The sequence below is a fragment of the Lepidochelys olivacea genome (genome assembly GCF_965140295.1).
Source record: "Lepidochelys olivacea isolate rLepOli2 genome assembly, chromosome: 2".
Classification (NCBI taxonomy): Eukaryota; Metazoa; Chordata; order Testudines; family Cheloniidae; genus Lepidochelys; species Lepidochelys olivacea.
The window spans coordinates 267,768,929-267,783,223 of NC_140412.1; the positions used below are offsets into that span (position 1 = coordinate 267,768,929).

At 40.8% G+C, this 14,295-nt stretch overlaps 1 protein-coding gene across 4 annotated transcripts in view; it reads right to left on the reverse strand.

Annotated features, from left to right (window-relative positions):
* LOC311515705 (KAT8 regulatory NSL complex subunit 1-like) overlaps positions 1–14,295 on the reverse strand; it is a 151,527-nt gene that overhangs the window by 66,824 nt on the left and 70,408 nt on the right. For all 4 annotated transcript variants that reach the window (XM_084618955.1, XM_084618954.1, XM_084618953.1 and 1 more), the window contains one exon: positions 7,327–7,533. In XM_084618955.1, coding sequence (XP_084475081.1) covers positions 7,327–7,533 — 207 coding nt within the window. The remainder of the gene's footprint in view (positions 1–7,326; positions 7,534–14,295) is intronic.

The window sequence follows — 14,295 nt, forward strand, 5'->3', positions numbered from 1 at the left end:
ACGCTGGGGTTAAAGTGCAGCAGTTCCTGACTACCAGTCCGGTGATAAATCCATAATACACTTTGTTCCACTGGATAAACCCAGAGATTAAAAACAGGCTATCAGTATACCAGAGAAAACTGTAACAATGTAAAACAACAACTGAAGACAGATCCATTGACATTGTGTTTTACTCTCCAGTCAATTAAGTGAAAAATCAAATTTATTTGCAAATTAGCAGATTTGCTGGCTCAATTACTGTCAACTTCTCATGGCAGAAAAATCAAATGTGAATAAAAATATCAAATAAGTTTATTATGAGAGTATGCAGGGATATAAGATGGCATGTCTGTCTCTCTCTCTCACACACACACACACACACAAAGTTGTTTTCAGATAATTGGCTCCCTGGTCAAGATGTTCCTGAAAAAAACAATGAGGAGTCCGGTGGCATCTTAAAGACTAACAGAATGTAATCTGTTAGTCTTTAATGTGCCACCAGACTCCTCGTTTTTGTGGATACAAACTAACATGGCTACCCCCCGATACTTGATGTTCCCTGATTATCCATGAGGGAGAAAGGATGGTTTTGTGACTAAGACAAAATATTTGTTCTATTCCTTAATCTACCAGAGATTTGCTGTTTGACATTAGGTAGGCTGCTTCACTTCTCTGCCTCATTTATCTATCTGTAAAATGAGAATAACACTATTTCACAGATTAAAGACACAAGGGACCATTATAATAGTTTAATCTGGCCTTCTGAATTACACACCCTATAGAATTTCACCCAGCGAGTCCTTGTGGTTCAACTTAAAAATGCTGCTCTTGGAAACAGCAGCCAGAGCCTGCATTCAGACAGCCTCTGTTGACCCCATCCTTGCCAGTTATATTCAGGCAGAAACTCCTTTCTATGAATGATTTTGAATTCTTATGAACTGATGTTCTAACAGATAAAGAACAAGATGGGGTATTAGCTGGTGTCTGCTACAGACCACCAAATCACACTAAGGAAGAGGGTGACTGGCTCCTTACGCACCTCTTTAATATGTATGAAAAACAGCTGTGCAATCACTGGAGACTTCACATCGAGCGACATATGCTGGAGGTCTCACGCTGCCAGTATTAAAACAACCTTGGTATTTCTAATTACAGATGACAATTTCTTAACTCAAAAAGTAGGAGAATTCTATTGGAGATTTTATCTTGACAGATAAAGAGAAACTGATCACAAAACTAAAATTAATGGTACCTTTGATACAAGTGATCATGACTTGATATTTATAATGTGAAAACAGAATAAAGATCAGACCAGTGACATATATACCTGGTGCTTTAAAACAGCCAATTTCATAAACAAGTATGAGCGAAGTCTGCTCGCAGGAAGAATTTAATCAGAAAAACACTTCACTAGTTGCTCAAAAAGCCACAATCCCACAACTGAGCAAGCAGGCCATACTGGTTAAAAAACTGACCTGGTTTAGAGGGGAAGTGAAGATAGGTATAAATTAAAAAAAATAAATAAATAAACTGAAGAAAGAGGAAGCTGAATGTAATAAATACAAATGAGAAGCTAGGAATTGTAGAAAATGGGTAAGGGAAGCAAAGGGGTCAAGGAGAAATCTATGGCCAGGAGACTTAAATACAATAAGGTGTTTAAATATACTAGGAACACATATTGGTCCATTACTAGACAGGAATGGTATTAGTCCACTGCTAAGTGGAAATGACAGAATTATCGATAATGCAGAAAAGGCGGAAATTTTCAGTAAATTTCTGTTCTGTATTTGGGGGAAAACCAGATGATATAGTCATATAATATGATAACACTCTCTCCATTCCATTAAATATTTCAGGAGGATGTTAAATAGTAGCTACTAAATTTAGACATTTTTAATCTACAGGTCCAGTAAATTTACATCCAAGAGTTCTAAAATAGCTGGCTGTGGAGTCGCTGGACCATTAATGTTGATTTTCAATAAGTCTTGGAACACAGGGGAAGTTCTGGAAGATAGGAAGAAGTCAGTGTTGTGCCAATATTTAAGAAATCAATGGATTTATGAAAAACAGATCCTGTCAAACTAACCTCTTTTTTTTTTAAAAAAGAAATAAGATTACAAGTTTGGCTGATTAAAGGTAAATTTTGATGCAACAGACTTAACTTCTGTAATGCATTTGACTAGGCACTGCCGTGGATAAAAATCAATGATTTAAAAAAAAATTTTTTTTTTAAATCTGCTTTTTTTATTTAAATCAGTTTTTTGATAAAACACTTTGAGGAAAAAACCTATTTAAAGATAGTTTTAATTAAGATACATTATAGCTCAAAGATATCTCATCATGGAATAAGGATTATAAATTCTAATTCTATAGTATGAGACAATATATTCATGTAATGTTTAAGGAAAGTTTTGTAAATGAGTTCCAATAGTTCATGGATTAGGGACCCAATCTTATGGAGTTCCAGGGGCTTCTGTATAGATTATTTAGGTTAATCTTTCTTTCTACCCAATGGGACTCAGTGCTCAGTCTAGAACAGGGATCTGAAACACACGGCCCATAGGGTTCTTTCATGCGGCCCACCAAGCTCCCCGTGGCCCCCCCCGTGTGCCCCTCTGCCTACCCCATGGCGCTGCGAGCCCCGTGCTGCTCCCTGAAGCGGCAGGAACCATGCCCCAGCGTCCCCGGGAGTGGGGGGATGGGGGCCGAGGGCTCCGTGCGTTAGTCTCGCTTCCAGGCACCACCCCCCGCAGCTCCCATTGACTGGGAAAGGGGAACCACAGCCAATGGGAGCTTCAGGGGAGGTACCTGGAGGGAGCCGTGTGCCCCCTGCAGAGACGTGGTTCTGCCTGCTTCCTGGAGCGGAGCAGCCCGGCGCAGCACCAGGGCAGGCAGGCAGCAAGCCTGCCCTGGCCCCTGTGTGCACCGCTGCCACCCCGGAGCCACTCTAGGTAAGTGGCGCCGGGTTGGAGCCTGGACCGCGAGCCCCTCCTGCACCCCAACCCCTGCCCGGACTCCCTGCCCTAAGCCCCCTGTGCCCCTCCTGCACCCCACACCTAACTCCCTGCCCTGAGCCCCCGCCACACCCCGCACCCCTCCCCCTGGAGGCACGGTTGGGGTGGGGACAAGGAAGAGGTGGGGCCTCATGGAAGGGATGGAGTGGAGGCGGGGCCGGGGGCAGCAAGTGGGGGCAGGAGGGTGTCAGTGAAGCAGCCCTTGGGCCAATGCACTAGTCCTCATGTGGCCCTCGTGGTCATTTGAGTTTGAGACCTCTGGTCTAGAAGATATCATCAGAGATGCTTAGTTCTCAAACTGCGGATTTGTCTCTCTAGAGATAACATGCTTGTTAACAGCAAAAATGTTTTAAAATAAAATAAAAATAAATAAATAAATAAAGGTGAGAAATAACAGACCTCAACCCTATTGTCCCTCTGCAAATTTGTGTACACAGAGTCAATCCCTTACCTCTCTCTAAATGTGCATAGTTTCAAAACATTCAATGAATAGAAGATTGTTGGGGGCGGAATAGATCTGGACAAGGAGAAGTCTGGAGATAAATGTGAGAAGGGAGGGACAGGCAGTAGAAACAAAAGTGAAACTGTTTGAGCAGCATATTCCAGAAGTCTTGAGGTCTTTCTGAGTTTAGACTTCATTGATTTGAGATCTACCATACCATTCTCTCACTAAAAGGGAAAACCTATAATGGCAGCAGGCCGTAAAAGAGACCTAGTTTGGGAATATTTTAATGAAGTTCCTCTACCTGTGGGTAAGTCAGGCATGCATGCAAAACGCAAACAGTGCAGCAAAGAAATGAAAGGCCTGGTTGCCTGAATGAAACAACATCATGAGAAGTGTTCCTTCTCAGGAGGAAACTGCATTAAAAATGATGAAAGGAACATATCTGAACATGCACATCCATATCTTCAGGTTGGTAAACTTTTTTATTTCATACTTCCTTCTTAAGGACTGCCTGTCTTCCTTCAGGACTATTCTTGAATTCTCATGTTTGAGGAAAAAATATGGTTGTTAGTTACTCTATGGTACTATCATTATAGATGTGGTTGTGATAAAAAATAAATAGCCGAAATAAGCAATTTTACAATTTCACCTTTAAAGTAGTACTGAGCGTCAGCGAATGCAATGAGTAATACTAAATGAGCTGTATGGTAATAATAATTAAATCACGGCACTGACTTATTTTGTTTAGAAGAATCCATCCTCAACATACAAGATTCTGAAGACTATCCACATTCAAGATCACCATCATTTTCTATAGTTTCAGAGTTATCTGCCAATGATAGTGTTTCAGTCACATCATGTATGTCACATAGCCACAGTATACCACCTGTAGCAAAAAAATAAAAATAAATCTCCATCATCCAGAAACAACCATAGGTAAGTTTGTGATAAGAACCAGCCGATTACAAAAAGAGGTAATTGATGAAAAAAATTGCCCTGTTTGTTTATGCAACAAACTCTCCTTTCTGTATGATTGAGAACTCACACTTTATTAACATGGTTCAGTCATTAAGACCAGGATACAGTCCACCCAACAGAGCAGATGTCGCAGGAGAATTGCTGGATAAAGTGTATGAAAGAGAAAGAGAGCAGTGTGCAAAAGGTGTAGAGGGTAAAATTGTTAACCTGAGTCTTGATGTGTGGAGCAGTGTCCACAATATTCCTGTTGTATGTGCTTGTGTGACAACAGAAGAAGGGAATGTCTTCCTTACAGAAACAATTGATACATCAGGAAATGCACACACACTGCAGAATACTTATAAGTAGCAGCAGTAAAAGCTATAACAAACTGTGAAAAAAATTCAAATGTCTATTATGCAGCCTGGTCACACAGAATGCTGCAAATGTATCCAAGATGAGAAGAAATTTAGGAGAGAATGAAGAGCGTCCCAAGCTAATAACATGCAGGTGCAGTGCTCATTTGATGCACCTCCTAGCCAAAGATTTCAGTATTCCAGAAATAAAGGCTAATAATGTTGAAATTGCAAAATACTTCTGTAACAACCACTTTGCAGCAGCAGCTCTGAAGAAGTGGGAGGAACCAAGCTAACTCTCCCACAAGAAGTGCAATGGAACTCCGTAGTGGACTGTTTTGAGCACTGTATCAAGAACTGGCCTAATCGGATGACAGTTTCTGAACAAAATTTTTTTGCTTTTTTAAATATTTCATTTAACTATTTTAGTTAACAATTTTAACAAAAACAAACCTGATTTTAAAAAATGTGAATCTTTAAATTAAAAAATTCATATGCTTGTTTTGTTAAATGTATGTTTGCTGTTGAAAAAAAAATCCAGAATACATAACGTTGTTGTTTTAGTTAAATAAAACCATTTAAATATCTGTCTGATGATGCTCTCCTAATACAGCATGGCAGGAAAATCCTCCAAATATTAATGATTAACCTGTTGAATTCGAGATATTTATGAAGTCATTGGGAGCTAAACTATCTGTTTCAATTACCTTTGGTAAATGAAATAACTAAACAATCATTCATTTTCCGATATAGCTGTAAAACTAATCTGAAAAATTTTCAAAATAAATCACTTTAAAAATGTATAGTGTACACCTTATAAAACTGAAACCTACGTATATCTGAGTTGTGAAGAATATGTATTAAGGTTATAACAACCAACAAGAATGCACTTTTATGTAGAAATCCATGATTAAACCAAGTCTTCCTGACTAGTGATTTAAATCATGACTTAATTTCAATTTGATTTAAATCAAATCTCCCCTGCCAAGCACTCAACTGTGAGTGTGTCAGTGGAGCACTTGGGAGCAATAAGCACTCATAACCCATTCTTACTGGAGCATTGCATGTCAAGCTTTATTGCTTCTGGCCTCTGTAACTTTGTCTAGACTAGGAATTAAGAGGTGCTTCAGAAAAAGAGTTGGCTAACACGTCAACAGTCCAATTTACACAAGGCAGTGTACATTTTAATACATACTAACCTGGTCAAGATGAAGCATACCTTCAATTTGACCAGCCTGGCATATATTAAAATGTAAACTGCCTTGTCTACACTGCCCTTTTAGAACATGTCAGCCAACATCTAACACAACATACTTTTGAATCCTAATCTAGAAAAAGCCTGTGCAACAAGTCAATATGTAATCTTGTAATACACCCATATAAATATAATATAATTTATAATATAAATGTAATATAAAGTTGCTTTAGCTACCTTTTTTACTTGTAAATCTCAGTTAAAAACAATTTGATTCCACTCAAACTAACTAAGCTGCTTTTGAGCTACTCTAGGACTATGAGCTCAAGTTTCTTACACAGGTTATTTTCCTGATGGCAATAACAAGCAACAAGGCAAGTTTCAGGTCATAGTGACTGATTCATTTATCATTAGTTTCTTTAAAGATCAAGTGGTGCTGGACATCCATCTTAAACCAGACTAAGGCCTTTAGAAAGTCCATCCAGCTTTTTAATTTTATTTGACACCGAGTAGGTTCTATAGTCTCCAAGAGCAAGACATCTAACTGGCTGGCTGAATACAGCTTTCATTGATACAGCTTGGCAAGCCTAGGTATGGAGGATCATGTTAAGGGCCATTCTCTGAGAGGCAAGTATGCTGCCTCCTATGTATATATCTATACAGAAGATTCACAAAGTAACCAAAACTATCAAATGCAGATTTAAGGGTTTTCTAACTGCATATTTTTTCATCTTGCCTCAGCTGGCTATTATAGGAGTATTTTCATGTTTCAAAGAAAGTCCCCATGTGAGCAATGGAACAACCCTTGGAAACCTCCAAAGGCTGAGGTGAGATGCCTGCTAGATCCAATGGCTTAGAACTGTAAACCCAGGAGCAGGAACTGATTGAGATAGATATCTTCAGAACAACTATAATTATGAGATTCTAATTACCTCTCTGTTAGCTACCAACCGTGAAATAGGAAGGCTTCAAAATTCCATACAGTTTAGAAATGGTCATCCAACCTCTTTAGCAATGGTAATGACTTGTACAGAGTATGAAAGAAACATAACAGGTCTTTAGGAGAGCCAAAGAAAAAAAGCAAAACAAGTTATTCACAAGTTAAAAAAAAAAACAAAAAACTGATGACTACCTACACCACAGGACGTATCATTATTTAAGATCAGGAAAATGAAAGCTGAAATGAATTATAAAGAAAAGTTAAACCATTAATGAACAGAGAGTATGATAAGACTAAGTTATTCACTATCTTATGTGATTTGTGAACTTATTTCAGTAAGTCTTATTATTGATATAAGATGTGCTAAAAAGACAGTCTCCTTCTGCATTACTCTGTATTCCTGCATAAACACTGCATTCATGTTTTTCCTAAAGTCTAACCTGTTTCTCCACAATGTTCATGAAGTAGGAAGGGGTGCAGGAGGACAAATCACACGGTCTCTCTCCAGAAGGGACCTTCTGGATGGAAGAGGAGGAATGTGGTAGTCCCTTATTCCTTCTGGAATTCACCACTGATGTGGAACTTAATCGGCCCTGCTGTTTCATCAAATCTTCAGGCTTCTGATCACCACCAAGGACAACTGGACCCTAGGGAGAGAAAATGACACTGAATTCATCATCTGCACAGAGTTTTGGAAACTGCAGTATAAAGAATTAAAGCATCCTCAAGAAATAACCACCAGGGGAGTGAGTAAGTAAAATAAATAAAAATAGATAATTAGGTTTTCATAAAAAACCCTGATCAGTATGAGTCATTGTTTATTTCTGAACTAGAAGCAGCTTAACTCCTGTAGGAAACAGAAATGTTTCTAGTCCAATTCTAATGCTATTGTGCTTTGCCTTTTTCTAGAACACTAAAGAAGCAGTGAGAAAACTAACTATAGAATGTAAATAATACACAAACTCTGAAGCAGTTACGATTGTCTCTCCTTCAACAAACCCACAAAAACAAGGAAATGAAAAGTAAGCCACTCAACAGTACAAAGCCTCTACACCTCCACCCACAAGCAAACATCTTACCATTACCAGAACATACATCAAAAACTGCAGGCCCCAGTCTTTACTCTGCCTTCCACTTCCACTATTCTGACACACCCTTTACTCCTGGGGAAACTGTGCACCAAAATATTAAAAATTCTGTGCACAATATTTTAAAATTATGCATATTTTATTTGTAAAAACAACTATATAATTACACCAGTTTCAATTATTTTGGTAATTTATTTCAAAATACCCGTCAGCAAGTATGTCTAACAATACAGACACCAAAAAAGATTCAGGAAATGTTTTTTGTCAAACAGATTCCTTATTAGACATATTAATACTGAGTAATAATTAATTTAAAACAACAATACCAAAATGTATTTCCCACACCCCTCAGAAGCAGTGCAAAGGCTTGGGGGAGTTTTCAAAATCCCTCTTGCAAACTTCCTTGAACCTTAGCCCAGGTTGGCTCAGTGGCCTTGGAGCATCCTCAGGCTCTCCATACAGGAGAACATAAGAACGGCCATACTGGGTCAGACCAAAGGTCCATCTAGCCCAGTATCTTGTCTTCCAACAGTGGCCAATGACAGGTGCTTCAGAGAGAATAAACAGAGCAGGTAATCATCAACTGATACATCCCCTGTCACCCATTCCCAGCTTCTGGCAAACAGAGGCTATGGACACTATCCCTGCCCATCCTGGCTAATAGCCATAGATGGACCTATCTTCCATTAATTTATCTAGCTCTTTTTTGAACCCTATTATAGTCTTGGCCTTCACAACATCCTCTGGCAAAGAGTTCCATAGGTTGACTGTGCGTTGTGTGAAGAAATACTTCCTTTTGTTTGTTTTAAACCAGCTGCCTACTAATTTCATTTGATGACCCCTAATTCTTGTATAATGAGAAGGAGTAAATAATACTACTTTATTTCGTTTCTCCACACCTATCATGATTTTATAGACCTCTATCATATCCCCACTTAGTTGTCTCTTTTCCAAGCTGAAAAGTCCCAGACTTATTAATCTTTCTTCACATGGAAGCTGTTCCATACCCCTAATCTTTTTTGTTGCCGTTTTCTGTACCTTTTCCAATTCCAATATATCTCCTTTTGAGATGGGGTGACTACATCTACACGCAATATTCAAGATGTGGGTGGTTCCAGAGATTTATATAGAGGCAATATGATAGGTCCTTTGGAATGCACCTGGTACAGATGACCAAGGCAATGAAGATGCTTGTGGAGCAGTCTTCCTGGCTTAAGGACCTATTGCTTTCTTGATGCCATCATACGTATCTCTTAGACCTCCATTCTCAAGGACATTTCACAGAATCATAGAAGATTAGGGTTGGAAGAAATTTCAGGAGGTCATCCAGTCCAACCTCCTCCGCAAAGCAGATTTGTATCTTCTTGCACAAATAGAGCCATGTGTGATTAAGCACATTGCTTTGTACTGGTTGCAATGCGCCCTTGGCCAATCTGAGGTTAATACATGCATCAGGAGAGGGGTCCATGTTGTGCTGGAGGAATGCTGTGCATTTTGCCTCCATGACTAGGAGCATTTCTTCAGAATATGCCACAAACCAATCTTTATCTTGTACCATCTTTTTATCAAAGGCTAAAGTTGAAGCTGTATAGATATGTCTTCCAAGTGTATTCCATGCTGCATCAGCATTCAGGGAGGTATAAACAGAGGACATATCTTCCCTGAGATATGTAATACATTGGCAACACTTTCACATCAGCAACACAAAAGACCAAGGAATGTGTAGGCAACAGCTTTCTTTAGTATGATGGAATTTCCATAGTGAAAATCTTGTTTTGCAGCATACAAATGCATAGTCTATGTAAGGCCTGGTCTACACTACGGGGTTAGGTCGACTTTAGCTGCGTTTGTCGATTTAAAAATGACTGTGTCCACACAACCAACCCCATTCCGTCAACCTAAAGGGCTCTTAAAATCGACTTCTGTACTCTTCCCCGACGAGGGGAGTAGCACTAAAATCTACCTTGCTGGGTCGAATTTGGGGTAGTGCAGACACAAATTGACAGTATTGGCCTCCAGGAGCTATCCCAGAGTGCTCCATTGTGACCTCTCTGGACAGCACTTTGAACTCCGATGCACTAGACAGGTACACAGAAAAAGCCCCGGGAACTTTTGAATTTCATTTCCTGTTTGATCAGCATGGCAAACTCAGCAGCACAGGTGACCATGCAGTCCCCCCAGAATCGTAGAGCATAGAATGTTTCTACGCTCCCCCTATCATCTCCATCCCTGAGGTTATCGCAGATTAGAAGGCGAAAAAAAACCCACTCGCGATGACATGTTTTCCGAGCTCATGCCGTCCTCCCGCACTGATAGGGCACAGCTTAATGCATGGAGGCATTCAGTGGCAGAGGCCAGGGAAGAATTGAGTGAGTGAGAAGAGCGGAGGCAGGACGCGATGCTGAGGCTAATGGGAGAGCAAACGGACATGATGAAGCGTCTGTTGGGGGAGCAAATGACATGATGAAGCGTCTGCTGGAGCTGCAGGAAAGCCAACAAGAGCACAGATCCCAGCTGCATCCATTGTATAACTGCCTACACTCCTCCCCATGTTCCATAGCCTCCTCATCCAGACGCCCAAGAAAGCAGAGGGGGAGGCTCCAGGCACCCAGCCACTCCACTCCAGAGGATGGCCCAAGCAACAGAAGGCTGTCATTCAAACAGTTTGATTTTTAGTGTGGCTACAATAAGCAATGTGGCCTTGTCCTTCCCTCCTCCCCCATGCCACCTGGGCTACCTTGTCCAGTATCTTTTTTTTTTTTAAATTAATGAAGAAAGAATGCATGGTTTCAAAACAATAGTTACTTTATTTCGAAGGGGGGAGGGTGGTTGTCTTACAGAGAATTAAAAATCAACAAAGTGGGTGGGTTTGCATCAAGGATAAACACATACAACTGTCACACTGAAGCCTGGCCAGTCATGAAACTGGTTTTCAAAGCCTCTCTGATGCACAGCGTGCCTTGCTGTGCTCTTCTAATCGCTCTGGTGTCTGGCTGCTCAAAATCAGACACCAGGCGATTTGCCTCAACCTCCCACCCCACCATAAATGTCTTCCCCTTACTCTCACAGATATTATGGAGCACACAGCAAGCAGCAATAACAATGGGAATGTTGGTTGCACTGAGGTCTGACCTAGTCAGCAAACAGTGCCAGCGAGCTTTTAAATGTCCAAAGGCACATTCTACCACCATTCTGCACTTGCTCAGCCTATAGTTGAACTGCTCCTTACTACCGTCCAGGCTTCATGAGCCATGGGAGCAAGGGGTAGGTGCGACCGCGCGGTGCTGCCGGCTGGGAGAGCAGCCTGACGCAGAAGCCTCCAGCTCACATGATATTCCAGTCAGGACTGAATCTCCATGAGACGAAACTTCAAGAAGAGAATGACTTGGAGTCTCTGGCTCCCATGTGGTGCTCTAAGAGGAGAAAAGCCATGTCTGTCCAGGCGCCCCTGATCAACATCACCAAGGTCTGCCAGGAGCTCCAGGAGACGTATGGCAGCTATCAGTCCTACTGCACCATCTGCCGCAAAGGCAAGGAGCTCTTGCTGTGTAGCAATGCAGTACCACGTCTGTCAGCAGCACCTAGGAGACGTACAGTGACAGTGAGCTGAGCGGGCTCCATGCTTGCCGTAGTATGGCATCTGCATGGGTAACCCAGGAAAAAAGGCACAAAATGACAGTCTGCCATTGGTTTCCCGGGAGGGAGTGGGGGGGCTGACGACGTACCCAAAACCACCCGCAACAATGTTTTTGCCCCATCATACATTGGGAGCTTAACCCAGAATTCCAATGAGCAGTGGAGACTGCAGGAACTGTGGAATAGCAGACAACAGACAATCGCTCACCTGATGGTAGCTTACTGATGACACTATGAAGCTGCTGATAGAATAAGTCCTTCTCTTCAGAAATGGAGGAAAGTGTTGGGACATATATGGATATTGGCAAAGCTATATATAGTAAGTATATTTAGTGATACATATGATGATGATATAATATAATATGTTCTGATATTACAACAGGACGTTCAACTTTGGGTGCTCATGAGTTTTGGACTGCAAAACCCACCCCGTATCCACGGTGGTCTTGTTTGCTTTTTCCATGCCAGAAAAAGATGTAATGCATCTCCCATAGAGATCCTGCATCAGCTAGTCTGGTTTCAGAGGAAGTGGTCATGTCAATGCAAATAAGGTGTCAGAGGTTTACCTTTGGACCAAAGTCCCCTTCTCAGCAATACAAAGGCTTGGAGACCAAAGACGTTTGGAAGCCAACAAATCTGCCGGAAACTCCAAAAGACAGAGCTGAGTTGCAGTACCAATCACATAATGTTTTCTCCACATAGAATTGGATCATTAAAGCAGTAGAATCCACTCATATTCTATCTCCTTGTTGAAAATGCGCATTGTAATACAAGCCCTATGCCCGGATACCAACATAACCGACACAATTATGCACAGAAATGATGCATATAGTGCACCCTGAAGGAATATATGCACCTCTTCCCTTTTCTCACACGTAAGAGGGTGGAAAACATAGATTTCCTATCACAATCACAGCTCTGTCACACATCTCGAAGTAATCCACGCACTTACCAATAAGGCCCAACTATTGCCTCTCCATTTAGCATAGGTACATCTAACACACAACCTGCTCCTGAAATGTACGCAAGTAATTTCCGTTGGCTACTGCCAGCTCCAAGAGAAAAGAGAATGTGGCATGGGCAACAATTTCCCCCAACCCTGCTTTTGTCCTTTAATAGGGTTAGATGGAATCCTGTGAGCGAGAGTGAATGGACTGTAAGAGATGAAGAACTTGTATATCTCAACAACTGTGGGATTGGCGGAGTGTGTGTGTTAATGGGGCACTGCTCAGAGTGGACACAGTTAAGGTTTCATGGGCAACCTCAACGGTGGATTTCATGATTTTCAGAAGTTTGAAGTTTTGCTCAACTAGACATTCTGCAAGAGGATAACATACCACAAAGCAACCTTAACTCTGCATTAACAGTTTTTTGCTGCTGAACGTAGTCCAGCCCGTTTAGATATCTTTCACTGCTAACAATTTCATTACCAACCATTATACTTTTCTCTCTCTTTCTTAGAAGAGACCCTTGAGAAGAATTGGTCTGCTATTACAATTAAGTAGTGCATGACCTCTGCTAAAAGTTTAGATTGCTTCAAAACAGGTTTCAATATTTATTTGATACACTGATCATTTAGCACTGATAGATAGTTGAGGTCAACAGACAAAAGCTCCACTTATACTGAAACTACTAGATCTCTGAGGCCTCTGACGGTTGATCATGAGGTGCTGCTGACTCACTCTACTGAGATGTTTATACCATGCCCACCACCGTAGTATATAACACACATATTGTAGCAGTAAATTGGCTGTACATGTCCCTTTCCAATAGATCCCAGAAAATTATGATGGGCAGCTGTTTTTTTGGACAGCTCTTACCTGCAGAATCCTACAGGACCTGGGTCTTAACACCTCTGAAATGTTTAGACTATAAGCTTTTGGGGGCAGGGGTTATCACCTGCTATGAAAGTGTACAGTGTCTAGGCACAATGGGGTCACAATGATGACTAGGGCTTCTAATCTAGGAGCTATTATAATAAGTAATGTAAGCCACTGAGAGAGATCGTGAAATGCTATGGTACTTCGGTGTCATCAATATGTGAACGGCAACCAATTAGACAACTCTTCGGCTAAAGTAATATTGTTGCTAACAGCACCTGAACGAACTGGAGATCTGGAGTAAAAGCTGAAGATAAATCCTGGAATTGGAAAACCACTGATTGCCAGACAATCATTTGTGTCATAGCCATGGCATCTCTGATATACACTGTGGTTTCTTTGTTACATGCTCTTAGCTCAAGGATTCTTTCATCTTGAGTCTCTAGCTGATGCCCTAAGTCAGTTTTTGTCTGTTCTTCTCATTGTTCCATCAGCATGGATGAGGTGTGATGTAGAGCTGTTAAATGGCATTATAAGCCTGTAGGTAAGGGGAAACAATGGTACTCAAAATGAGCAAGTGTCATTTTTTGCTCAGTTCCAGAAATACTGCAACATGACTATGACTATTTATCAATGTTGATAAATGCATAGTAATACACACTGGAAAATACAATCCCAAATATACTACAGAATGATGGAATCTAAATGAGCTGTTACCACACAAAAAAAGAGATCTTGGAATCATTGTGGATAGTTCTCTGAAAACATCCACTCAGTGTGCAGCAGCAGTCAAAAAAACATTAGGAACCATTAGGAAAGGAATAGATAATAGGACAGAAAATATCATAATGCCACTATATAAATC